The sequence below is a fragment of the Tinamus guttatus genome, unplaced genomic scaffold, assembly GCF_059628265.1.
Source record: "Tinamus guttatus ecotype Peru unplaced genomic scaffold, ASM5962826v1 Tinamus_guttatus_pri_ptg000226l, whole genome shotgun sequence".
Taxonomy (NCBI): domain Eukaryota; kingdom Metazoa; phylum Chordata; class Aves; order Tinamiformes; family Tinamidae; genus Tinamus; species Tinamus guttatus.
This window is the reverse complement of record NW_028288760.1, coordinates 3,055,517-3,081,565: the sequence shown is the minus strand read 5'-3', so window position 1 is coordinate 3,081,565 and position 26,049 is coordinate 3,055,517. Positions and strand designations below refer to the sequence as shown.

General features: G+C 37.7%; 2 protein-coding genes across 2 annotated transcripts in view; both read right to left on the bottom strand.

The window, feature by feature from the left end:
• Positions 1–278: 278 nt before the first annotated feature.
• Positions 279–21,805, bottom strand: QSOX2 (quiescin sulfhydryl oxidase 2). Its single transcript, XM_088525348.1, has 12 exons — positions 21,550–21,805; positions 18,031–18,131; positions 17,517–17,565; positions 16,225–16,333; positions 15,965–16,055; positions 13,528–13,673; positions 13,165–13,308; positions 10,810–10,939; positions 8,573–8,695; positions 7,400–7,550; positions 3,440–3,628; positions 279–917 (listed from the first exon to the last, which is right to left on the bottom strand). The coding sequence occupies exons 1-12, from the start codon at positions 21,803–21,805 to the stop codon at positions 367–369; spliced, it is 2,040 nt and encodes a 679-aa protein (XP_088381474.1). The 3' UTR covers positions 279–366.
• A 2,385-nt stretch (positions 21,806–24,190) lies between these two features.
• The window catches only part of CCDC187 (coiled-coil domain containing 187), a 31,650-nt gene continuing 29,791 nt past the window's right edge, over positions 24,191–26,049 (bottom strand). The window contains exons 21-24 of the mRNA XM_088525446.1: positions 25,513–25,854; positions 25,237–25,380; positions 24,684–24,809; positions 24,191–24,386 (exon numbers count right to left, since the gene is read on the bottom strand). Coding sequence (XP_088381572.1) covers positions 24,231–24,386; positions 24,684–24,809; positions 25,237–25,380; positions 25,513–25,854 — 768 coding nt within the window. The 3' untranslated portion in view covers positions 24,191–24,230. The remainder of the gene's footprint in view (positions 24,387–24,683; positions 24,810–25,236; positions 25,381–25,512; positions 25,855–26,049) is intronic.

Sequence of the window (26,049 nt, the reverse complement as noted above, 5' to 3'; positions counted from 1 at the left end):
GACAAAGTACAGAAAACAATATCCAATTTCTTTCCCAAACCAGGCACAGTTAATAATGTAGGGATATAGTGTTTAGTTTGCAAATGAGTAAAGGATGTAGATGGTGAGTCATGGAAAATCTTAACCAGAAACTGCAATTCTTCCTGCAGCAGACACTTCACGACAGCACTATGTGCCCACGGCAGTCAAAGACTGGGACTCTTACAGCAAGCTGCATATTGAGCTAGCACAACGGTGGAATGAATTGGGAAGAAAGGGTTCTGAAACAAGGAACATTGTATATAAAATCCCTGATCATAAATATTAAAGCTGCACCTGGAACCGAACAGCCACGTACAATGAAAACTTTGCTTCTGATGTAAAATTCTATACAGATAAACGATAATACTTCACTTTCCACCGCTTGGATCTCATTCTGAAAAAAAAGTACATTATCATTAAAAATAAGGATGATGCTACATACAGTACAACACACAGACTCATGTCTATGTTTGAAAATCCAATCCCTAAGAATGACACCGACTGTTTGGTCTCTTTATGATCAGCTGATTCAACTGCACTTTTACCTCTATCTTTGTCAGGGGCATGGTTTGCTATTAGCTTATCTAACACTTTAGATTTGGGGTCTTGTGCATTTTCTTGGCCCAGGATCTTATTTTCTTTGTTTCCACTTGGTTTCTTCAGCAGATTTTTGTCTTTTGTCTCCCCTGTATCTCCAGGTTCAACTTCATTGGAGTCAGTTTGCCCTTCACAGTATTTATATAAAATATTTTCATTGCTGTAGTGATTCTTCATGAATTGTAGAACTTGGTCTTCATTCCAGCTGTGTAATCCTTTAATTTCTTCATGACATGCAGGGCAAAGGTCGGGAGTTGGCCACTGAACTTTGGGAAATTTTGGATCTTCACTCAAATCACCTAATTGGGAAGGGAAAAAGAAGTTAACAGAACAAAACCCAAAATCAACAGTGAATGAACTAAAAAAGCTGAACCATCAGCCACTTCAAATAGTTAGTTTTGATCTATCCACAAATATTCTTAAGGATGAAAAAAACACCCAGCATTAACAGTATGTTTTGATCAATCCAAAGACAATCATGAATGATTTGAATTTTTCCTTCTGGAAGCACCAATTATGTTCTGAGGTATTACTTCCTCTTTCAAATTCCAAACACCAGATCACAATCACTCTCCTTTTCTCTAAGGAAAAGCTGCAGCATTCAAATTCTGGAATGAGAGCATACCACAACGGCCACGGTAGCTTCTGCAAGGGATTAGAGCTACCGCCACCAGGGCCCTTCAGGGTTAATTTGAGTTACGGTTCCAAACAAACTGCTCTTTTGCACTCAGACCTCCCTAATCCCCAGGCTTGGTTTGTAACAAGCCATTTCACAGCAAGAGACTTGCAGATAACTTCATGTTTCTATCCTGTCAACTATTCCAGCCTTACTTGCTTTTTTTCCCTCCGCCTCCGATTTGTTTTATTACTACAGCAAATTATTGTCAGTATTTTATCATTATCATATTTGTCAGTTTTAACCTTTGAACATATAATGCTGTCTCGAGCTAGATCCAATTTTAATATTTCCATTGCTCTTAGGGGTGGCCACCTTTCTGACTTTGCATCAAAGAGCTGTCCATTGCAGCACTAAAAATATTGTAGAGCTTGGATGGTGATCACCAGAACAAAAAATTTCTACCTTAAAATTTTACTTATTTAATTTTTATTAGTACATTAACCCTTAGAAGATTTCACAGATATATACAGATTGGTACCTAAAGTGAGCAGCTTGTTTTTAGCATCCTCTAGCCTTTAAAAGGCAGCAGAGTCCCCCCGGATACCCACAAGGCTGGCTGCAAGCTTCCCTTTGAGGCAGCCTGCATTCGAAAAGCAAAACGAAACCTCTCTGTAATTGATTCTTTTTCTGTAGAGAAATAGAAACAAAATATCTTCCGGGAAAATTACAAACAGAAAACTTGGTGTACTCAGTATTTCCCTGCCAAAAAGAATGCAGTAAATTTTGTATGTTTTAAAGCGAAAGAATCAAACAGAGTGGAGCCATCCAGCACAATCTCACGGGGCACTTCTTGAGGCTGTGCCAAGGTATTTTTGTTAACCAATCAGTCAAACATTATTTCGTACTGAAAGCTATAAATTACCACAAACATAGACACAGCTTTTTAATATTAAAATAAATCACTGTCACCAAAATAAAATTTAGCAAATTTAAAATGCATAATTTGACATTATTATTCATTCCAATATGCTTATACTTCTTACTAAATTGGTATTTTAGCCAGCTGTTGCGTCACTTAAATCAATACCCATGTGAGTTTTCCAATAACTTAATGTTCTAAATAAGTATATTGCTCCACCACTTAGCAACTTCCAGTCAACAAGAAGACTTTTTTTTTTCTGTGTTCAGTCTGGCAATAGTAATGAACATTAGGGGATGTTTTTATTTAATACTTCATCATTTACTTTTTTCCTCCTTGGAAAAAAGAGACAAAACGTTCATATTCACAACAATTTTTAATGCTTCATAAATCCTGAGAATTCAGCTTAACCACAATATAAACACAATATAGCATATTTAAATTGTAACTAATGCTACATTACACAGATCCATAACAGCAGACAGGGATTAAGTGCAAAGAGAAACCAATTTTCTTTAGTGCTTTAGTTATTTGATATCTCCATAACAAAACGGATTAACTACAACCCAGCATTTTAACTGTATTTTCAGCCTAACTGAAAACATAGCAATGTAGAGGGGAAACAAAATTTCTTTGAAGGGTAATTTTCTTTTATTCAGTTGTTGATCTGTTAATAAAGCAGGTTCCTTTTTCCCCAAAAAAGGTCTCCTGTTCATTTATTTTCATTTACTACACAACTTTTCCACAGAATCAAATGAAGACAGGCTATAGCATCTGTTTAAACCGTTTCAGAAGAAAATTTAATTATTTTTATCCACCAATAAGTAGCTGAATTGTATTGCTCCTTTTTGAATAGCCTTTGAGTTACACTCTGGAAAGAGCATCTCAACAAGCCACAGGTGAAATCTCAAAAGAAATTGTGTCTTTGAGAACTATGATTCTTTTTCACTATATATAATGAGATGAATGTTATTGGAGGATGGTTATGTCCGTAGTGTAAACTTCTCACTCATTCATTCAAAAGTTTTTTCTTGTTGGTATTTAAAGCTCTAAGTTTTGCTCTATACACAAATATTCTTAAGGATGTTAGCCTTGTCTATCAAGGTAAAAGTGGAATTAGTCTAAAGTCAGCATTTAATAGAGGAAAGAATAATAACTGTTTTAAACTCATGTTATCGAATTTACGTAGCTATTTGTTGAAATTATATTGGATAAAATGCCATAGCCCTGTCTTTCAGTCACAGCTAGCTTTGTTGGGCCTTCCAAAGCAAGGTTTTCCATACCTGCAAGCCTGTTATTCACCACGTTGTGTTTCTCCCAGAGCCACAGAACAGCCTTGTCCAAGGTCTTAACAGAATCCATGGATTCTTTGGCCATTTCTTCAAAGTGCTGAGCGCAGGCCTTGCATCCAAAAAAGTGCTGAATGTATCTCCTCATGATCTGCAGTACTATTTGTGGATTGCCTTCAAAACCTAACAAGAGAGAAGGTAGATACAGTTAGCACCACCTAGACAAACACAGCTTTAACGTACACAATTTAATGCATCTAAATGTGAATCATGGGAGAAGGAAAGCAATTGCAGCTACTTTCTCATTCCACCCTAACTTGTACCTGCACTTTGAATACAGGACACCAGCCACTTTCATGATTTAAAAGATACCCATGTGCTGTTTGTACAGAACCTATACTTCAGTAAATCACAGAGAGATAAAAGGGATTAAAAGTTTCACACATTTTTTTAGAAGAAACACTCCCTCCCAACAAAACATATTTATAATACTGTCACCAAGTAGTTCTGGCAAGACATTATTCATTGCCAAATAATTTTGTTTCTAATGCAGAGGCTAAAATGACCTCAAGTAACGTGTTTCAAAACATACTGTTTTGAAAGATTGCCTGGGAATTATTTCAAACACCCTGAGGTTAAAAAAAAAAAAAAAAAAAGAGAGAGAGACTGATAGTGCTATTAAAATTCCTGTATATAAATTTTGCTAAGAAAAACACCAATGTGACTAACATGTTTAGTCCATACAGTTGTGTTCAAAGTTAGTCTGAATAATGCAGTATCTTGCCCAGTAATTAAGGTGGTTGTTATGCATTTGCCATTAACGCTCAGACATTAAATTATGGTGAACTTGCTACTGGGAAACAGGGGTCAAAAACCCTCTCATAACTGTTTCAAGAGATAGATGTGATATCTGTCTGTCCCTCCATAATTTCAAAATATTGCAGAACATCAGAATCTCATTACAGTTATCAATAGCACAGCATGGGGGGAAGACGGGGAGCTACTGAATGCATGTACATAATGGTAACTTAGCAATATTTGAACTTTTAAAATAGCTCAAGATTTCTTCCTACAATAAATCCAAACACATGATTCTCCCCATTCACACCCTTATGATGAAGATAATGAAAAAGAATCATTATTTCAAGCAGAAATAGGCTAAGATCTTTACAGACTGAGGACTTTGCCCAATGCTTTCATTGCTACTGCGGCTAGTCCCTCCTTCAGTAAAAGGCTGGGAAACCTGATATTATTCATTAAAATCCTAATGGCTTCATTGCCGTCTCAGAGATTTTCTGATTCATGCTTAATTGATCTAGTAAATTGTGCTAAAATGTGTTTACGAACGTACTATATTTTACCACAAACACGCACTTGTCAAGCGGAACACATTTTATGACGCAGTGTCCTAGATTGATCAAATTACCAGCGGCTGCAGTTGAACACCTCTACACGAGAGTCATTTGCAATGCAGGAGGTTTTGTAGGTGCTGTGGTAATGGGTTACGGCGCTTCACTGCCTATCTTATTCTAGCAGTGAATAACAAACAGTTCAGTAGCACATATTACCTCCCCACGTACATTTTTTCTTGGAGAAACAAAAAAAAGCATTAAAAAAAAGCTATTCAAAGCCATCGGAGTATTTAGCTGTTACATACAAGAGAAATGTGTAAGGATTGTCATAGAACACCTTCATTTAGAACAGCAGCACTATACTGCTCAACATGGGGAAAAATGTCTTTAAAAACAAAGATTGCTCCTAAAGAGCAAACAATCTCTACTCAGACATTCAATATCTGTGATGGAATATGCATGCATGTATAAAAAGAAATATAGGAGATTAAAGCAGATTAAATAATAGTATTAAAAGAAAGGCTGAAAACTAAATTTGAAAAAGTTGAAATTAATTTCAGGCAAAAAACAGTTTTACCAAGCATACTAAAATATGTATGCTAAGAAAAAAAAACCAAAACAAATAAAACCACACACACCCATAACAAAGCAAACCACCTCTTTGTGGAGAAACAGAGATTCATGCACTAATTTAATTATATCTGTTCTCCTGTGTAATTTTACCATCCTGAAAACTGCGGCAAAGTTCATTTTTGTACCAAGGTCTTTCAGGTTTAGCAATAGTTTAAGAAGCCAGATACAATTTTTGTTGGAAAAAAAATCCACCATCTATTCACCTAAATTGATCTTATTATCTGAAGGCATTGTTCATATAATTAAGCATGCTTAGGACTACAACGATTTTATGGACCCTCTGATGTGAACAGTTTATTCGGATTTCCTTTAGATTCCCTTATTTTGATCCCAGTGCCAGTTCAGATTACACATTGCAACATTTAAACATGTCAAATATAAACCAATAAAAACATCCTAAAAAAGCCCTAGCAAGTTCACACTGGCTGCCAGACTCCACAAGTAGAGAAAACTACCAAGAAAAATGTATCTGCTTTATAAAGAAAACAAACAATTGCAAAATGGCTCATTTTGTTTGTTTTTCTTTTATCAGTCCAGAGATGAATCTTCTATTAACATCTGCCATGTATCATCGTGTAATCCTCCTTTTCTCTTTCCTCCCAAACTACTGCAATTCAGGGTAACCCTAATCTTTAAAGTGGACAAGAACCATAAAACCCTACCTGTGGTGGGAAGGATTAGGGAGTACATCATGCTTTTTAGTAGATGGGATTTAAACAAGCAATAAGGAGAGGAAAACCTCCCAAGACATAATCCGACAGTCTCAGACTGACCCAATTCTTTTGCCATAAGAAGTGATCATCACATATCTGCCCCGATTTAAATTGATGGTTAAGTGTGCCAAAGAGTTTGCAGATTCTGCAGTATATTTTTAACTTTGAGCTGACTAGAGCTTACACTTGAAACATGGGATAATTTAGTGTGCAGTTTTGTACCGTTAAATATTAGGAACATTTAAATTAATCCGATAGCAATTGGGACAAATCAGAATCCCAATTTTGCAGAAAATTCAATTCTAAGATCGAGAGATTTTAATTGCAAGTAATGCTGGAAAAATATATGTAGTCACAGTTTGAAATAAATCACATACTCCTCCCCATACATATATATGTATTTTTCCCCTTATAAAACTGAATTTTTATCCATAAACATTTCACTTAGCATTCTTTTATTTCTTTCAAAAAAAGGCCTGAAATTGGAAAAAAAAAAAAAAAGTAAATTGAACCATAATTAAAGTACTGTCTGAAAACAATAAAATCATATGGAAATCAGTATCTTAGCATTGGCAATTCTATTGTCATTTTGTTTGAAAGACAGAACATATATCCAGCATTTTTCTTACATGAAAATTGGCACCAGAATATTAACACTGTTTCATCAGATGCTGCAAGTCTAAAAAAAATAAGTAACTTCACAGAATGTCTGTAGGGAAGTTAGAATATCACTTATAAGAAATTAATAATCACTATGAAAATTTAAGTAGCAAAAAAAAACTTATTCAGTATTTATGAAATTAAATTACAGAAAGATTGGCTAACGGCTGTTACACAGCTACTAGGCTGTATTGTCAAACCTAATCTTTTTTCCAATTAAATTAACAGTGCAGCCTTGGATACCCTGAACAACCTTCACTCCTCTCCAGGAAAGATAAATGCAGACTTTGTTTGAAACTCCCTCCTTTTGCTGCTTTCTTGTTCACATACCTTATTTACCACTTTCCTAAGCAAGGACAAACTGACACAATTCCTGGCGCTGTCTCCAGCTGGAATCTTGCTGCAGCAAAGCTGTGCTCTGACCTCTGCTGGTGCAGAGCAGAAAACTGAGCCCGAGAGCCTCTGTCCTCCACGAACGGTCACTCCGTGCTTGTGTACAAAGATTTGCTCTAATCCTGTGGTTTTTTGCATCACACAGCAAAGCTGCTGCATGCATTTCTCTCCTCCTTCAAGCATTGTGTGTAACTGCTGCTTACCTGTATTTATCAGGGCTGTTGGTCGCAGCGCAGCTTGAACGGTCAAGACGTGGAAGAGCTTCCAAAGGGAGCAGCTATAACCTCTCAGTTCGGGTCTGCTGCCCTGGCACCCGACCCACTGAATTCGCTTAGTGAGAAATATCCCAGAAATCTGAAAAGAAGATGAATTTAAGATCTATGCATCCCTGAGACCTAAATCAACTTAATAACCAATTTCGGAAATGATAGTTCAATATGCTTTAAAAACAACAACAACAACAACAAAAAAACACGCACTCATGCTTAAGGCAGAGCCATTAAAAACTTGGAACTATCCCGACATAAAATCTCTGAGATCTCTGATCAACTGTTGTTAATTTTATCCTTTTTGCAAACATACTACATGGCGTGTAACACACAGTCACTGATGCTAAACTTACCAAGTTGCAGATCATGAATGTCTGATTATTCTGGTGGAATACATGCAATAGCTTAACTTATAACTTTTTTTTAGGCACAGTGTAAAAAAAGAGACACACACACATATTTATATATGCATATAACATTATTGTAGATTCAGACCAAGTTACAATTTCACTAGGGGCAATATAAATACCTTATTACTCTGTAAGAGTTACAAGACTTATTAGTAGTCATGTATTAACAGAATAACATGTACAATTCATTACTATTTCTTCCAAATTAAAAAAAAAGTCTATAAATCTAGTGCAAGATCTTAGATATAGTGAACTTATCTCTCTGCTTTCTAAAATACACAAGTTTCCAGAATTCAGATGGCAATCTCACTTTATGGGAAGAAAGACTCAAGAGAACAGTGTCAGTGACAATAAACATCATGCACACATTCACACCTGTTTTGGAAAGGGATGAAGAGCAAAAGCAACTCAAAAATTTCTGCTGAGGATCTCAAATCATTTGAAGGTGACATGGGGAACATCCAAATATTAGTGACTACGTGTCCATTATAAAATTGAGACAGGATTGCATATTCCAATGCTCTCATTTCAATTCCTTCATGAGATTTTTTTTTCCTGGTAATGATTTCACTTCATTTTAACCTTCTTATAACTCCATTATGACTGAGGGACTATCAGTAAGTGTTGTCTTAGATTTATATAGAATCTTATCCTTTACTAATGCTGTATTTTATGCTGGAAACTAGTAACAGCTTACCCGCATTTTGTTGTTGACCAGATCTAGGATAGCATCATAAGGGATTTTGTCTAATGGAAGGCTCACCAGCCACTCTTGCAAGGTCTCTAACAACTTCACCACAGGAGGACGGCCGGGAAAAAGCTGGGGGGGAGGTAAAAAACAAAACAAAACAAAACAATATTTTAAAGCTCAATCTCATTAACACCAAAAACAGTTCTATACTTAGCTAAAGATATTTTTCTTGTCTTTAACAGCTTCAGTTAAACTTAACAGGCTATTTCTTTTGTTACAAATTGTTTGCAGATCAATCATTTGTTCTGTTTCTCAACAAAAAGCTATTTTCTGCTACCATTTATTTACGGAATTTAACAAGTTGCATGCACATAGTGTGCCTGTGAAAAAAGCTACACATGAATTATTAATATCTTAACTTTTATAGGCATAAGAATGAAGTGAATCAGATTAATTGCAAAAAGTAGCCCTTACAAATCTTTTGTTTAGATTGTTGTAAATGCACATGATGTCGATTTTCTGGAAAAGTTGTCATTTTCCTATGTGTAACAGTGATTTCCAAACATGTGCAAGTTAAAGAACTTGAGTCTGGCGGATAAGTATGAGGAACTGTAAAACACAGCTGTATGTCATTATTTTACACGGGAAGTGGTAGTTTGTTACTGATGTTTCTAATTGCAACAGAATTCACTACAGTGTGCAGAACATCCTCTAAGTACCCTTCCAGAGGGAACAGTATTTCAACAGATCTTCTTGAAATAGTCCCTGTATTGGTAACATTAAATACATATAGAAATTGATGACAAAAGATACTAGACTTCAGCTAGCTCATTCTGTAGTTGCTGTCCAGCTATTCCTAACTTCTCTCGCTGCCTCAAAGGCCATTCACTTGATCCTGTGCCAGCCCATGGGCAAGAACTCCCTTTGGCAACTGTTTGTACAGGATCTAAGAGGAGGGATCCGTACATTGTTTGGATTCAAAGACAGCTCTTAAACAGTCAGAGATACACTCCTTTATTACTGAACTACTGACTGTATTTTAAATTATGCAAAAGAATGGGCTTCTGCACAAAGAGCCAAAATATTGAATTCTACAATAAATACAATTCCCATGTAGGAGACTGCTTATAGCCTGCAAAAGATGCATACAATTACAATACCAACATTGCACAGTGGCATGTTGACATTCTCAAATGTAAAGGATCCTAACGGAAGCACATGAGAATTATGAATGAGAACTAAGAGGAAAGTGTTACACAACAAAAAATGCAAATAAAGGGCAGCATTCCCCATCTATCCAATGGCAGTCTGGAGATGAGAGTGCAACTAAAGAGAGCATTCCCCATTTATGCACTAATAGCCAGGAGAGCAAATTACATCAGCTGGCCAGGAGCCATCAGGAAGAACAGAGGATGTTTTAGGGATAATATGATGGAAAGATTAGCACTACACTTTCTTAAAGAAATGAGGCCAGCTGGAGATTTCTGACCTCTGCGGCTGTAGGGGGGCAAGAAACTGTCTGTCTGCTTTTGAGATAAATCCAGATTCTTACAAATATTTCATACAACCCTGATTATTCCCTTAAGTAGCTACTGATTTGCCTTGTTTAAAATAAGATAGTATGTTTATTATTCAGTAAGTAATGAGACATCGGTCATTTCAGCTGACATTACAAAGTTATATTTTTTTCAAGTCTTATCACATTACTTACACTGTCCTTTCCCTTGGTGTAATATGACTGTCTTTTTGAAACACTGTACATCAATTGTGTTCAAAATTTAGACTGAAGTTGGCAATATCTTTAAATGTTCAATCATTCTAAGAACAGTAAAATTGTCAAATAAATAAGGTAATATGCATATGCAGTAACATAATCTGAATGCAAAGAATGAAAAATAAGGACCCCTTCCCTAAACACAGTGGCTACTCATCATGAAAATCTGATAAACAGGCTAAATTTTCAGTGTTTATTCTATATGTAGTAGACCATGTAGCCTTTATTTAATTTTGAGCCTTTTAAGACACACAACATTAACATGCCTTCAGTCCCACCTGTATTTCAAAATCACACACAATAGCTCAAAAACACCAGTTAAAGAAACCCACAAAACTTTCATATTTTAGCTGGCAAGGAAACATTTAAACTCATTTTGAAAGACACTTTGAGAGGCGTATGTCACATAAGAAATCTTACGCTAGAGTCGCTTTACCCTCGCAAATAATCAAAGATTAGAAGCATATACCTTGGCAGAGACGGTAACAAAATCCTTGAAGGTCTTCAGCTCCGCGCCCTCCAGCGCCTTGTGCGTGGCGAGCTCTACCCGGAGCAGGTAATGCAATCCTGACTCAAGGTCAGCCATGTACAGCTTAGATCTGAAACACACATATATAACGTGGTCAAGTGGCAGGTTTCCTTCGCTCATTTTCTCACCAGTCATGAAGGTAAAATTGATATATAGTAGGTGTCATTAAAAGCTCAATGTTTGCCACTCCACAGTGATTGGAGTCTATCCTACACGGTGTATGGGAAGAACACTGCAGTAAGTGCAGCTGTTTGGTAGGGTGATGTCAAGCTCAATGAGTTTCACTGTACTCATCTTTTAATAGAGTGGTTTTACATCGTTATATGCAGCAATTAGAAGAATGAAGTATAACTATACACAAGTCCTGTTGTATTTGAGTAAGCTTCTTGCCTCCTAGTTAGTTTTATCATGTACTGAAATTAGAACCTGACATTGTCAGCAAGGAAATAGGTGGTGTAAAGTAATTACAGCTTCTCTTCAGAATCCAAACAAATTGGAAATTATAACCTAAGAAAAAGGAAGCCTTTTGGTTAACAGAAGTAGACTACACACAGAGCAGGAATGTAAACAAGACTGAGAAAAAGGCAATGCTAGAAAGGACTGAATCTGTAAATCCTTTCTAAAATGTAGGAGCTCTACTGTAGGTTATTTGCATACAAGTTTAAAAGTCAAATTAAATTATGTCTCAAGACTGATGTGATTAAGTACCTTATGACAGGTACAAGTAAAACATCTAAAGCAAATCAAAAGATTTTAACAGTTCTTCACATTTGGAACTATCACAGCAACAAAAAAATATTCAGAACACAAAGCACTTAACAAAATACAAACACATCAAGTTAAACACACTCTTTTTCAATACTTTCAGGTTATAACCTTGAGTCAGTAAGATGCAGAGCAATGTAGCATTTCAAGCAGAAATGCATGTAAGAGTTAACCACTTTTATATAAGAGTTCAAAAGCAAGTATAACATCTAAAAAGCAAGTAGAATTAAAGAAACAACTAGTCAAAACACTCTCTCCCCCCATCCAGAAATAAAATGCATATATACATACATATATAACATATATAAATATCAGCAGAATAATCTATGTTCTTAACAATTCAAGCTACAGACTTACTCTGACATTCACCTCTTTAATGTACTCACTTATAATAAAACCTGTAAAATTCTGTTAATTCAAGTTTCTTAAAGAGAGATTCATATGCATGCACGTAATTCACATAAAAAAAAAAAACCCAAACTATCTGAATGATGCTTAGACAGGAGATCCAGATCAACAAGATCTTGTCCTGCTGGAAAGCAGCTCAGTTTAACCAGGTTGTTTTGATAACAATGTTCTACATAAAATATTTTCTTATTATTGTTGTTGAAAGAAAACTACACTAATAGTCTCCATGAGACGAAAATAAGTATGAAATGAAAGCACTCCGTCCTACATCTCTTCCATCTAAAGATAAAGAGGCAGAGGGATTACTTCTCTGCAAAGCCCTGGTATCATTCTTTCCAACAGAGAAAGAGGGTAAAGATAAACCTTACTGGATTTGGTATGATAAATGTCTTCTCTGCTGACTTGAGAGTTTTCTATTCCATCAGCATTTTCTAAGCACTTTCTAGTGGACACTGCGTCACTACCAAGCACAAAGAGATTTCTTGTTTTTTTTGCTGAAATTATTTTACTATATACTTTTATTCTGGGACATCAATTTATTTGCTGAATTTTTCCAACAATTTAAGTCAGTGAGCTATATATTTCAGGTAATAGTTGATGAGACCTCAGTATTTTTACATCAATTAAGTAGCTAAAAATATTTTCTAAAAAAATCTTTGCTTCCACAGCAGTGCAGATATTTGCTGCCAAAAAAACAAACACTAAAATCCTCCAGCCACCTCTGAAACACTCAGAGCACCAGTCATGATTGAAAGAAGGTTACCTGCAGTTGGTAGAAGTGGTGTCCTTGCTTCTTGCTTGTAATTGAATTAATTCACTAGTGCTAACTGAATACACTGAGAACTTGCAACAATAGCTGCAAGCAATGCTTTCTGCTGGATGCCATCATTTCTCCACAATTAAACGTGAAATTATTTATTTTTTCTGAGTGGAAGATTGCAGATCATTAGGTCGTGACCAACCTATTCAACTCAGGATGCATCAACTGGGATGGAATGAAGTTTTCGCCTACACTGAGGTTTTGTAATTTATTTTATGGTATAGCTTTCTACATGGCAAGAATAAAGTGCATGGAAATTTTAATAAACAAGCATTAATCTGAAAGTCAAGGGTATCACTTACTTATCAAATTCTTTCCACTCCTTGATTTCTGTGCTCTCCTCTTTGTTTCCCTTTACAGGTAGCTGAGGTGGCAAAAGAAGCTTTTTTGTTACACCTGGCAGTGACTTTAGATACGAAGAAAAAAAAGACCGTAGGGGCTTCAAACTGCAGATAAAGTAACAAAGCAAAGATTATTTCAAAACAAGGAAAGGGAATGGGAAACTACCATATATTAATTACAAGCTAAGATACATTGTCATTATATAAATATAAACCAAAAAGGTTAGAAAATAGCTTCTTTGTATAAAAAGTTATAGAAATTGTTACAGTTCAAGAAAACCCCTTAAAGTAGCACACATCTCTCAGAGGCAGATAACTACTTACATGTTAATTAATCCGTGGGATCCATTTGGATGTACCAGGTAGCATGAAGGGACAGACGTAATACTGAGTTTCTCCAGAAAAGGCTTATCAAAATTCAGTGCTCTCTTTACCACAATGTTTTCATACTGAATCAAATCTAAGATAACCTGGGTAATGAAAAGATAACATGATTTATACATTGTACAAGGAATATCCAATCTTGTAGAACAAGACAGGTAGATAGGTGAAGTGCATCATCCTTTAAGAGTATCATTAAACTGTTCACCAAGGAAGTGCACTTACTAGCATTCTCTGGATGGTAACAATTTCTTCTGAAGAAGATTTACGCTTCTCTGTAAATGATTTATTCTTGTCTTTTATCTTTTTCTTTTTCTACCCTGATCTTTTCCCTTTGAAGTCTAACATCCGAAGAAAACATGAGAACGAATGAATGATAAAATGTCCTCATAAACTTCAAAATAGCCCAGAGGATATTTCACAGGAACCAACTAGGTGTATGTTTCATGTATTTTATATATATATATATGTACACACATTTATATGAGTGAGTGTGTGTGTTTAAAGGCAAATTTTCAGATTGTGAAGAAACAGTTATACGATCACCCTGCTTATGGCATTCTGATGTTGGTGTCAAAGTCTATGAGCCATAAACAATCAAGGACTTACACAAGTCCAGGCTTTGCCTGACAAGCCCTGTCAAATCGTGCTGTGTAATCGGGCTGTCACAGCACCTAGCTGTTCATGCAGCTCTTTTTATTTAGCAGCCCCACAGCAGAGACTGCAGATTGGAATATAGTGCCCATACCTCAAAAGATCCAGTCCCTAGTCCAGCATCTTAGCTCAAACCAATCTTCCTCAGCTGTTTAAACCTGATGCTGGGCTTTTGCACTGGAGCAGCTGGAGTGGGCACACATTCCTTGCAAGGTGTAAACTCCAGTAAAGGGTGTAGGAGGCAGAAGAAGGTGGTATCATGAAGATGCCTCCAAGTTTTGTCAGGATTCAACTATCAATGTTCTTTGCCAACTACAAAGTTGCACCTATGAATATGATGACTCAGTTAAAGCAGTGAAGATTTGTTCAAACCCCTCCGAAAATAAACAAACAAATGAAAAAAATCCCAACCAAACTCTCATTCCTTCCCTTCTTAAAACCTTGAAGATCCTGCTGCTAAAGGCAATACTCTTAGTGTTCTAATAACTGCACTCCTCAGATCCATACATTAGTTTATGCTCTTCCATTTCCATTTCAAGTACTCCATTCTTATCTACAAAGTCTTCCAGCTGAGACTGCTATTAAATTTGTCCATTTTGCCTTACACATGCTATAAACTTGAAAACATGAGTCTCTTCTGTTTCGCTAGAATGTCCTATAAAGCTAAATACTATGTAACATCAGCAAATCTGCCTCAAAGCAGACTCCATTTTCTGTTATTCAGGTGACACCCCATAGCAGAAGGTAATAAAATTAAAGTGAGTGTGATAAAATACTGAGGAATTTTACGTTCATCACTTTTCCTTTCAGTGAGGCCCACTTGTATCAACACAACAGTTTCCAGAAACAAATGTCTGGAAGCTGTCTGCTTTTCAAAGTGATTTCCAGTTTTGGCAGCACAACCTCCTCCACTTATACAACTGGGTCATCTCGGCATCAAATCTAATTAGAAACATTTCACAGACACTCGATGTTTCCTCCACAGATTATGCCTAGATAATTATGCAATTTATTTTCTTTACGTATCCTGTATTTTGGCAGCAAGAGAAAAGTAACCATTGCCTAAGCTAACAGCAGGCTCATTAGGTGTTGATATGAGGCCAAATAGAGTATTTCACTTCGGGGGGATGAGGGGAGGGGAGAAGAGGAGAGGAAGGAAGGGGGACAGAGCCAAAAAATTATATTTTTTAAAGACTTTCATTTTCTCAGTGCCTTAGATCTGTGAAAATATTTATTCTTTAATTAGGATGATTGTATAAAATTAAGATCTGTATGCAAAGAAAAGGAACCAGATATTTTAGATTGCTATAAAAAGTTGAAATCACAAAATCTGCCCCAAAAAACAATATTACAAATGCTTTTGTAGCAATAACAAAAGAATAAGTCATGTATATATAGTCCGACAATATTTTTCTTGTGATTTTACAAATCTTGAGACTCCAAAGAATAATGCTGACAATGAAATCAATGAGCTATTTTTTTTCTGGGAATGTACGAAAGGAAGAAGTTAATGTGATATAATGCTCAATTTTAAGCAACTTTCTTTGTGTGACTGAAGGCAATTTTAAAGCTTTGTGTCATTATTTGACTTCCAAATATCCCAAATGCGCATGATCTTCTTTTCATCTCCTCTCTAACCTGGGTTAAATAACAATAATAATAATAAAAGTCTCGGCTGTGTTATTATCATTTACACTATTTTTGTCATTCATATGTCATACGTTACCTCTCGTCCAACATAGGAGTTACTGTTTTCAAACACGATGGCAGTGTAATGAGGGCTACTCTTGTCGAAAAGGGAAGTAATATCACTGGACCTTTTAAGAAGAGAAAAGCCATTTAGCACAGGAAAATGTAATGACCTCATTGTTACTGATGCAATTTTCTTTAATCACCTTGTAGCAGAATAATCATAAAAAATCATACTTTAACGAGTCTTTTTACATTTCAGTTAGCATAACCATGTGTTTTAAACAAGGAACTTACGAAATTGGGTCCAAGGGAGGGCAAGCAGGTGGCCTCAGCTCTTGAGTGTGGTTCTGTAAGAAGTCAATCATCATCTGGCGAACTGTTTGCAGCTCACGATCTGCTCCTGCTGAATACAGGTTACAAAAGAAAGAAAGAACAAAATCCCCAACAAACCACCCAGAGAACTATTCAGAAAACAGAGGAGAAAAGAAAAAGATTCACATACAGATTTTCACAAACACACATTTTTGTGGGCTAGGTTTTTGCTTTTTGTTTGTTTGTTTTGTTTTAAACAAGCAATATGATTTGGTTTAAGAAGAGGAAGCTAAGATTTAATCGTAGGATTCCAGTTTAATGTGGAGGCAAGAGAGTATTTAAGAGCTGTCATCCTATCCCAAAATTAAAAACACCTCAAGACTTTCCCAAACCTAACCATCTGCCTGCCTTGCTGATTTTCTCTTCAAAGATTGCTTCATTCTAAGGTTGTGGGCTTTGGGTTTTTTTTTTTTTTTTTTTTTTTCCCAATACTTGCTGTGGGAGACTGTAGCAGCTCTTTTGCTATAAAGACATTTATCGTGCATTAAATACTGCACAAGTATACTATTCTTAACAAATAGACCAGTTGTGGCTACTAAGCTACATAACAGTAAAACCAGGCAACTTAAGTATGAGGATATATATATTTTTTAAAGGAAATAAAATCTAGAAGCTCTCACAAATGCCAAAAGTAACAGGTACAATTACAGCCTAATTCTACATGAAGGGCTAATGGTGCAGGTGGTCTCTTCTCTGACCTCTGGCCTTTTAAATGTTAATCCATTGGAAAAGACAACATTACTTTTGTCTACAGACAAACCACTTCAAGCTGTGATCCTGTCAGACACACAGGATAAGCCTGTTCTCAGATAGTCACCATCTGAATAGGGGTTTTCCCAGCGAGATTCAGGATGCCTGGAAAGTGGCTGACATCAAAAAGGCATCAGGCCAAGCAAACGAAATATCATGCTGGTGAGATGTGTTTTGTCTAAATGAATTACAAAAAAAATAATGTAAGCATCCGTGAAAACTAAGAACTACATTTATGAACATGAGGAGTATGAGGCCTAAGCTCTTGAACAAATGCCTGCCTAAAAATCTGTCTGACATTTCATTTCATGCAGTATTTTAATGTCATATCCTAAAGGGCTATTCAATATCTAACCTATCACTAGATGTCTAAATTAATTGAAAGGTAAAGGGATTTTGCTTGCTGTATTCCTGAGAGATAGGATAAATGCTGCGGAGGTTTCTTGAGAGTAGGATATTCTTACCTTTATAATTTTCTCCGATTGTAAACTGCTTTGTAAACGCCTTGAAGTACTATGCAGGAGAGGAAAAAAAAAAAAAAGAAAGCATTCCTTTGAAAACAACTCACTGCACGAGGCAAAAGCACAGTTTAGAGGGAAAAAAAAGGGTTTTCCTGGCCTTTAAAGTACTATTCACAGATTTCTCAACTCCCTCCAGTGGTTAGAACATGGCATATAATGGAGCTCAACTGTGCTCTCAGCTTCTAGTAAAAAGTACATTACAATTTACCCCCCACAGCTTTAAAGGGGGAAAAAAATCAGATTCAGATCCGAGGGCTGCATTGCTATTCGAGATGGTTCTATTCTAGAACCTCAAAACTTCTTTTAACAGCTCTGCAGTTTTCTCTGCAAAACCAAAGAAATTAAACAGCTAAAAAAAAATGGTCACATGTAATGCTCTGAGTGAACACATTTGCTGTGGTTCTGATTACTATAAAGCATGTATCATTTACATTATGCAATATTTCATGTCACTTACCCTAAATGTTGGATAATAGTGAATACCATATTCTTTACATGTCTCGTAGTTCTCCTCTTCCCCACAATCTAGCACACCAATTCTGATTGCAGATTCCCAATCTGAAAAGAAAGATACCTTAAATTTTCAGCAGAAGTGATCACATACCTCAGCTGATCTCTTGCTTATTTTACAAGATTAACCCAGCAGTTACCCATCCATATGGCTGTCAATTACATAACTATAAATTTCACGCATCTTGTATCATAGTTCATTTTAACACAGCCTGGCTTGTAATGAGCTTATGATTTTCTCAACAGCCTTAAGAATCACACAGTCCCCAATGAAGCACTCCAAGGCTCACATGCTGCCTCTTGAAAATTGTCTTATTTTTATGTACACATCGGGAATATCTGAAATGTACTTTAAAATAGCCAAATTTTAACTGAGAGGCTACATATTTCACTCGGGACATGACTAAATGATTCTTTTTTATACGTGTCAAAGAGCTCAAGCATTTCTGCTTCTGAAATTCAGCTCAACCTTTATTTGGCGTTGAAGGAGGACGGAGCAGCTGATTGGGAATTTCAGTCGTACCCAACGTGCCAACAGCTGAACAGGCACCAGGAGTAACTACAAACATTCTAGCAGATGGGCACGTATTCACACGAACACAAAAGACCCAACGGGCTATTTTATCAAATAAAATGCAAAATAAAAAAAAAGTTTGGCTTCCCGGTATTTATCTCTTTCAACTTCCACCACTCCTCCTCCCTTTTCCACCTGTCTGGACGCTCCTGCAGACAATGGGTAGAGGCACCACAACCCCGATGCAAACACCCGCTGCACAACAAAGCCAGCCCACCCCAGCTGAGCACTTGGGTTAAAGAGCACCAGCTGGGAGATGCGCTGCTGAGCAGCCCCTTCTGCTCCAAACAGGGCTTTTCCTTTCTAAAGGATAAGACAGTCCCACTTCTGCCCAGACCATACGCATTTATAGTGCCGCTGGAGACCATTTTAAAAAAAAATGCTGCTGAGCACTCTGTTTTAAAATAGCATTAGTATTTCTGAGGTGCCCTGTAACACGGCCTAGATTTTAGTGATTGCAGCCTGAAAATAGGGCAAAAAAAATATGTAGGGAGTCTGTTACACTGCATTACAACAGAGTAAAACAATAAGCACATCATCCACATGAAAGAAGTCCAGTTTGAGTAAATAGTCTAAACATACTGAAGGTTCATAATAACATGTGTAAACTAACAATAAAGTTTTTGAGAAGTTATGCTAGAGACTCGAAATAACTTCAATAACTGCATGAAGGAGGAAGGTCAGCGATACTATTTTAACCAACTCTACTTCTGCTTATGCTAAGGAAGTTCCAACAAACCACACACACATACTGGAAAAATTGAAACCGCAGAAATGGGTCAAATCTACCATTTAAAAACGATACAGAATACCAACATACTGGGGACAATGTATTTCTAGGAAGACTTTTTCTCTGCATAAGCCTGGTATATTCCCTCTAACAGATATATGCAACGTGATGTATTATTTTGCATTAGGAAGCTTCAGTAAGAGAGGTAAGAGATGTATCACAAGGCATCGCCCCACGTGCTATTTGGGTAACCAATTTAACACCTACTCTACTTCCTGAATAATGACAAAGTTTCTGTAATTCCCCATCAAAGGCGCTTAAAGAACGATTTCTGGAGGAAAATCATTATTGTTAGATTCAGAACAACCATGTACAGGAAGGAATATTCACAGGTTGTTTCATACGGAGTCAAACCAAGGGTTTCTTCTGCACATAGAACTACTACATACAGCTCCAGTCCACAGGCATTTTTGTAGATATTTCAAAACAGCAAAAGTACAATTCACTAGAGCAGCAGCCTTGGACACTACTATAAAAGAGTTAAATGTGTAATAAGGAATACGTGGCAAATGCCTCCAAGGTTAAAGCCTGCTCTGAGATAAGAGGAATATCAAACTGAAAATATAAACTACACAAAAGCAAACACTGCTCCCATTTTCAGAAGCATTTTTCTCTGCTACATAGTTTGCAATGATATTACTGCAAGATTTAACAAATGAGAAATAGAATGAAAACAAACCGTATTAACACAAGCCTTCTGTTTGTACAAAGCACTTGCATCAGTGGAACTGAATTCCCAGATCACTGCAGTCAAATTTGCAAATTTATACAATATTTAACTGCATATCTGTACGTGCAGATTTGCAAATCTGTATTTGCAAATTTAATACAGATGAGCCTGCATACTCAAAATTATTTGCAGAAAAATGGCACTACACAAATCAGCGGCATTTACTGGTAGTGCAAACGTCTACAAACATAAAATCAACTTTTAAAATGCAAATCTTAATAAGAGCTTAATAACTAAGAAGTATATTATATTACACGAAGGCCAGCTCAAGGCCAAGTGCACAATAACATTCACAGTTAGTTCGACTGCAGATGAAAGTTTATTACCCTTAGGACTGGAGTGGTTCTAACTGCAGATGAACAGCGACTACATACACACATATATATTTATATTTGAAGGTGTCACTGTATGTTGTAAGAATACACACACGGCCTCTCCAGTGCCATGGTCTTTATTATGCGTGGTTTAGCCTTTAAAATAGCTTTGGCTTTGCAAAACAAGGACAGAGTAATGTTGCTGTTGTTGAGTTTACAGTCTAAACATACCCCCTGCGCCTTGGTGCATCCACTTGCAACACCCACGGGGATTTTTGCATGCAGTTTTATGACTATCTCTGTGTAAATCTGTGGTGTCTCTTTCCCGAAACCTGTAACTCAGAGCACTGCTGCTCTTTTCCAAGCCTTGCTCCATCCTGTTCCCTACCCTGATAGGGTTGCAGGGGCTCCCTCCTCACAGGGAAAGCAAGGAGAGGGGTGACCACACATGAGGTGACTCCTGCGTGTGGCTGGGCTGTGCTGCAAGCCAGACTGTGACCCATGTCCCAGGAGGCTCCGCCACGCGTGACAAGGTGGTGCCGTGACCCAGGTGGGACAGGGCACCCGTGGAACACATGTGATGGGGCTGTGTTGTGACCCACAGCAAGACCCCGTTGTGCCCCACATGTGTCGAGGGACCACCACATGCAACAGGGCCATGCTGGGACCCACAGCCCCATATACAGCAAGGTCCCGTCACGCGTGACAGAGCCGTGTCGCAACTCGCAGCAAGGCCCCGTCATGCCCCGCATGCAACAAGGCCACATCACGCGTGACAGGGCCATGTTGTGACCCACAGTGAAGCCCCACCATGACCCACGGTGACAAAGTGCCACCACATGTGACAGGGCTACGTTGTGACCCACGGAGAGGCCACATCGTGCCCTATGCACAAGGCATTGTCACACGTGACAGGGCCACACTGTGACCCACGGAGAGGCCCCCTGTGCCCCACATCCCCACCCCAGCCCCACGGAGGGGACAAGGGGCCCCATTCGGGCCAAAGGGCCGTTATCGAGGCCGGGGCCTCCCTTCCCCCGGCGCCGGGGGCGACTCACCCTTGACGTCCCCCGCCAGCGCCCGCCAGGTCGGTGCGAAGGCGACGCAGTGGCCGCACGACGAGCTGTAGAACTGCACGAGCCAGGCGGCCGAGGAGTTGAGCAGCGCCCGCCGCACCGTGCCCGCCGCCAGCACCGCGAGCGGGTCCTGCCCGGCGCGGTACAGCCGCCCCGCGGCCGGCGCCGCCAGCGCCGCCGCCATCACCAGCAACGGCAGCAGCAGCGGCGGCCGCGGCCCGGCGCCGCCCGCCGCCATGTTGGGACGGCAGCGGCGCGCGGCGCGGCGCGCGGGGCGGCGCTCCCTGGCAACGCGGCGCCATGGCAACGCGGCCTAGCTGGGCCCGCGCCGCCTGCACCGAATTAATGCCCGTAATTATCGTTGTCCCCGCTCCAAAATCGGGTGCGGGCCTCTGCTAGAAACACAATTTTCATCTCAGTGTTTTAATAAGCTAAAAATTGCATCTTTGGCTGGAGAAACAATCCCCCTGTCCACAACTAATCAGGGAAGGGATGACTCTTCTCAAAACTCAAGACAATAAAAAAACCCATTGCACAGCATGTGTGGAGGTTTTCAACAGGGGGCTATGAAACATTTGGAGGAGTCCAAGTGCATCAAAGAACTAGAAATCCTACAATACCTGCTAGTTAGGAATTTAAAAACTGCAGAACCTAAGATATTTTAGAGTGCATTTTATTCAGGAGAAGAATTGTGTGGGTAAGGATGGAAAAGATGGATTACAGGAAAATTAAATGTAGGGTTTAACTGAGAAATAATCATTTTCTATGAAAGATAATGACTCCTCTTGAGGCTAGTATCAAGATTTATTGACTCAGGAGGTTAATATCGATCAAAACCAAGGCAAACAAAATATTAGACCTTGAAGTAGAATAATCTTGATATTGAAGTCTTGCCAGTGCCTGAACAGGTCAATATATCTATGTGCTGGAATCTAAGGTTTTGAACACATCATGGTGGAGGATATTAAATATTTTTGACACGTTCTGGGAAAATGCTTTCTATTCCCATCAGCTGCTGTTACTTTATAGCTATGTCCTTCTGTATATGGCCATCTTACAAAGATCCAGGCTTCACTCACAAACCTGATTGCAAATATAATGGTTATTCCTCCTCAAGTGCAATAGCCAGGGTAACATAAGGCACCACCTTGGAAAAAGGCAAGTCCTTCATCAGCTCACATATATAGATTATTTTTAATAGCTCTCATTCTAAATACACAGGAAGGATGCTGATGATGCTGGTATGAAACTCTACTGACAGCAAACTGTAGAAAAAATGTAGAGCTTCAATATATAGATTTGTCTCTGTATCCAACAATTTGTCTACAAGTCTGGGATGAAAAAAAAAATTGAATTAAATTCTACCATAAGGTGACAAAAAGAAAACATTTATCTTAGAACAAATAACTTATCTGGACTAATTAATCAATGAGGATAAGGGGAGGAGGGAGATGAACTCTCACCTCCTTGGGTGAGAATTATCTAATGCTGCATTTCATAAGTATCATCTTTTGCAGGGCCCACACGTCAGAATGCCTCACACAGGACATGAAAATAGTGTAAAGGGTAAGATTCAAGCTTCTCAGGCTAGGATTTGCCTTTTGATTTCTGTTCATATGGTAACTAGCTAAAAGGAGCTTTAAGTGGCCCTAGTTTACTAGAATTCATAGGCAGTAGAAGTGTGTACAGTATTGTCTGAAATCAATGGGAATTTCAGGAAAAATAAATAAAAAGTGAAAGATACATTTTTATTTACTCAAAGCAAACAATTCCATATGAAAATAATTATTTGAACCCACAGTATTTAAAAATAGGAACCCCAAATGAGTTTATATTCTGCTTTTTCACTAAAACTAGATTATGTATTGTGATTTTAAATACATTTTAATTTAGTTTATATATAATTACCTGGCTTTTATTTCATTTGAAAGATGCCATGAATGAAGATGATTTGAATAAATAGAATCTACTTAAATATAAGTATTCAGTAATATAGAATTTATGAATACCAGCAAGATAAATAAATATTTGCATAGTATTAGAACACTATTAAATATTAACTTTTCATTGGTCTTCTCAGTTTGAAATTGGTGGGATGACAGGGGCACACAGTGAAAAGTAAGCATGATCACCTTGCTAAAAATCTCAATTTTTCCAATTTTCCAATACAAAATAAAATAGAATTCTTGATTTCCTTTTTTTTCCCCCCCCAATAAAAACAACAGCAACCTTGTGTTTAGATGCTGTAGGAATTCAAGGACTCATGAACTGAATGTTAAAGAACTTAAATGTTTCCATAAATATACATACACATTTAGAATTTGGAAATTCATAAAACAGCAATTATTGGTAGGAAAGTGTCCCATTTAAAGTGCATTTTATTAGGATGTGGCTTCTGTTTAGAAGAGAAACTCTAGATCTGGATCCTGCCAGGGAGTTCTAAGGACATTGTTGGTGAAGAAAACAGGGTTAAACATGAGAAATATCTTCTATCTGCATAAAGCTTCCTTTCATTGTAAACATGGACATATAGCTTAGCCTAAGGTATTGGGGATACATGGTGGGAATACAATTCAAAATTAAAATTCTTAATTGTGCATTTTTTTTGCCTTAAAAGTCACAGAGGTTAAAATTCCACCGCTAGGGCCTTTTAGCAAATCCTCCTAATCACAGCCTCGTGTCAGATAGATCTTATTAAGAACTCTGATTGTGTCAAGGATCAAGCTATCGAATATGTCTTCAGTTATTCTCATCTTCACAGTTAATTCATCATCACCATAGTAAGTCCACTGAGATTCTTCTTTGTGGAGCTCTTGAATCTAAAATATAATGTGGATATGAACATTTATTTCAGGAACAAGAGCATAATCAGTTCTGCAAGGTACAAGAAGCTGCAAGCCCAATCCAACAGCTTCATGCATGCATCAATTCAATTCCAAAACTAAAAAAAAAAGTGACCTCCTTTTCTAATAAAGCCCAGTTACACCACTCATAACAACTAACAACAGTGGATTATTATTGCAAACATACTGAAAAGGAAAACAATGACTTGAAGTTCTGCAGTTTTGACTCTTACATTTAAAAGTGAAATAAGCTCCACTTGGGTGTCTGCTTACCAGAATGAGGTCCACTCTGTCTCTCTTACAGTTTCCATATTTGGTCATATTAAGGATTTTTCTTTTCATTTCTATGTCGTTCTTTTCCAAGTTCATTATTTTAATAATTTCACCCTGAACAAATGTCTACAAAATAAAAAGGGCTGAAAAGAATTGTTCTCATAGGAAATCTGTCATTGTGAAGGTGGCAAGTGACAGGCATGGTGCCACTTGAAAATTCAGCTCCAGATCTAGAGATGTCCCTAAAGTTTAGCGAGTTGATTTAGAAGCAGCTGGTTAATAGTGATCAACACATTTTACACATAAGACTTTCATAACCTGGAAGACTTAGAAGCCCCATTCCCACTCCCCTACAGGGTTTCATGCACTTGGAATATTTAAGCCTAACTAATCAACTCAGTCTGTATTTATTCAAGCATTTCTGAACAAGGCTGTTCTCAGTTGTGCTGCCATAACCCTCCCAGTTTTCACAGCTCTTTGCCATTTTGCCATTGCAATCTCTTCTCTCTTCATCACGTCTCATTACTGCGCACTCTACACTTCCAGAATGTACCTTGACCTCATTGACATCTGCTTTTCCACCTAGACGCCTGGAACGATGAGATCCCAAATTTTCTTTCAGCCAGGGATATGTGTTTGGATTTACAGTTGCATGATATTCTGCACATAGCAACTCATGAGTCAAATCAAATATAATCTGTAACAAAAAGAAAACATAACAGTTTTTGCACCAAAATAAACTGAAAGGTTTTCTTAGTGTTTGTGGAAGAACTCAAACTGGTAACAGGCGTGGTTAACAAGTTAAAAATAGTTAGTGCTCTAAAAATACCTGATTATACATCCTCTTGCTTTCTGTTTCCAAATTGTTCTCTGAGAAGTCATCACATTCACAATGCTTTGGCGCACTGATTTTCCTGCAGTTTTCCTGCATGTTTTCTGGAGTCCATAATTCTTCTACAGCCTGAGCAGACAATTTCTTAACATATGAACTGTGATGTGGTACCACAAGAGGAACCTCCACGGTTTTCTTCCAAGGAGCTGAGCGCCACTGATCCGACTTGTACAAGTTTTGCTTTTGTGTTTGTCTCTCCAGAGTACACTGGTCGCAATCAGGCTGATCAAAATCTTCAGAGCTTCCAAAAACACCGGCATCGAGGAGTTTTATAAGGAACTTGAGCAGGGAAAAAAGAAAAGCCAGATGACATAATATTCCATATTTTACATGATTTTTAGAGGTATTGAAATGCTTAACAGCTGATTTATGGTTACACTTAAAGGAACAAGAATACTTGTGTTTCTCAAAGAAAGGACCACTGATGAGTTAGGAAAATGTCTATTTTGAATGTATTTGGCAGAATTCAGAATT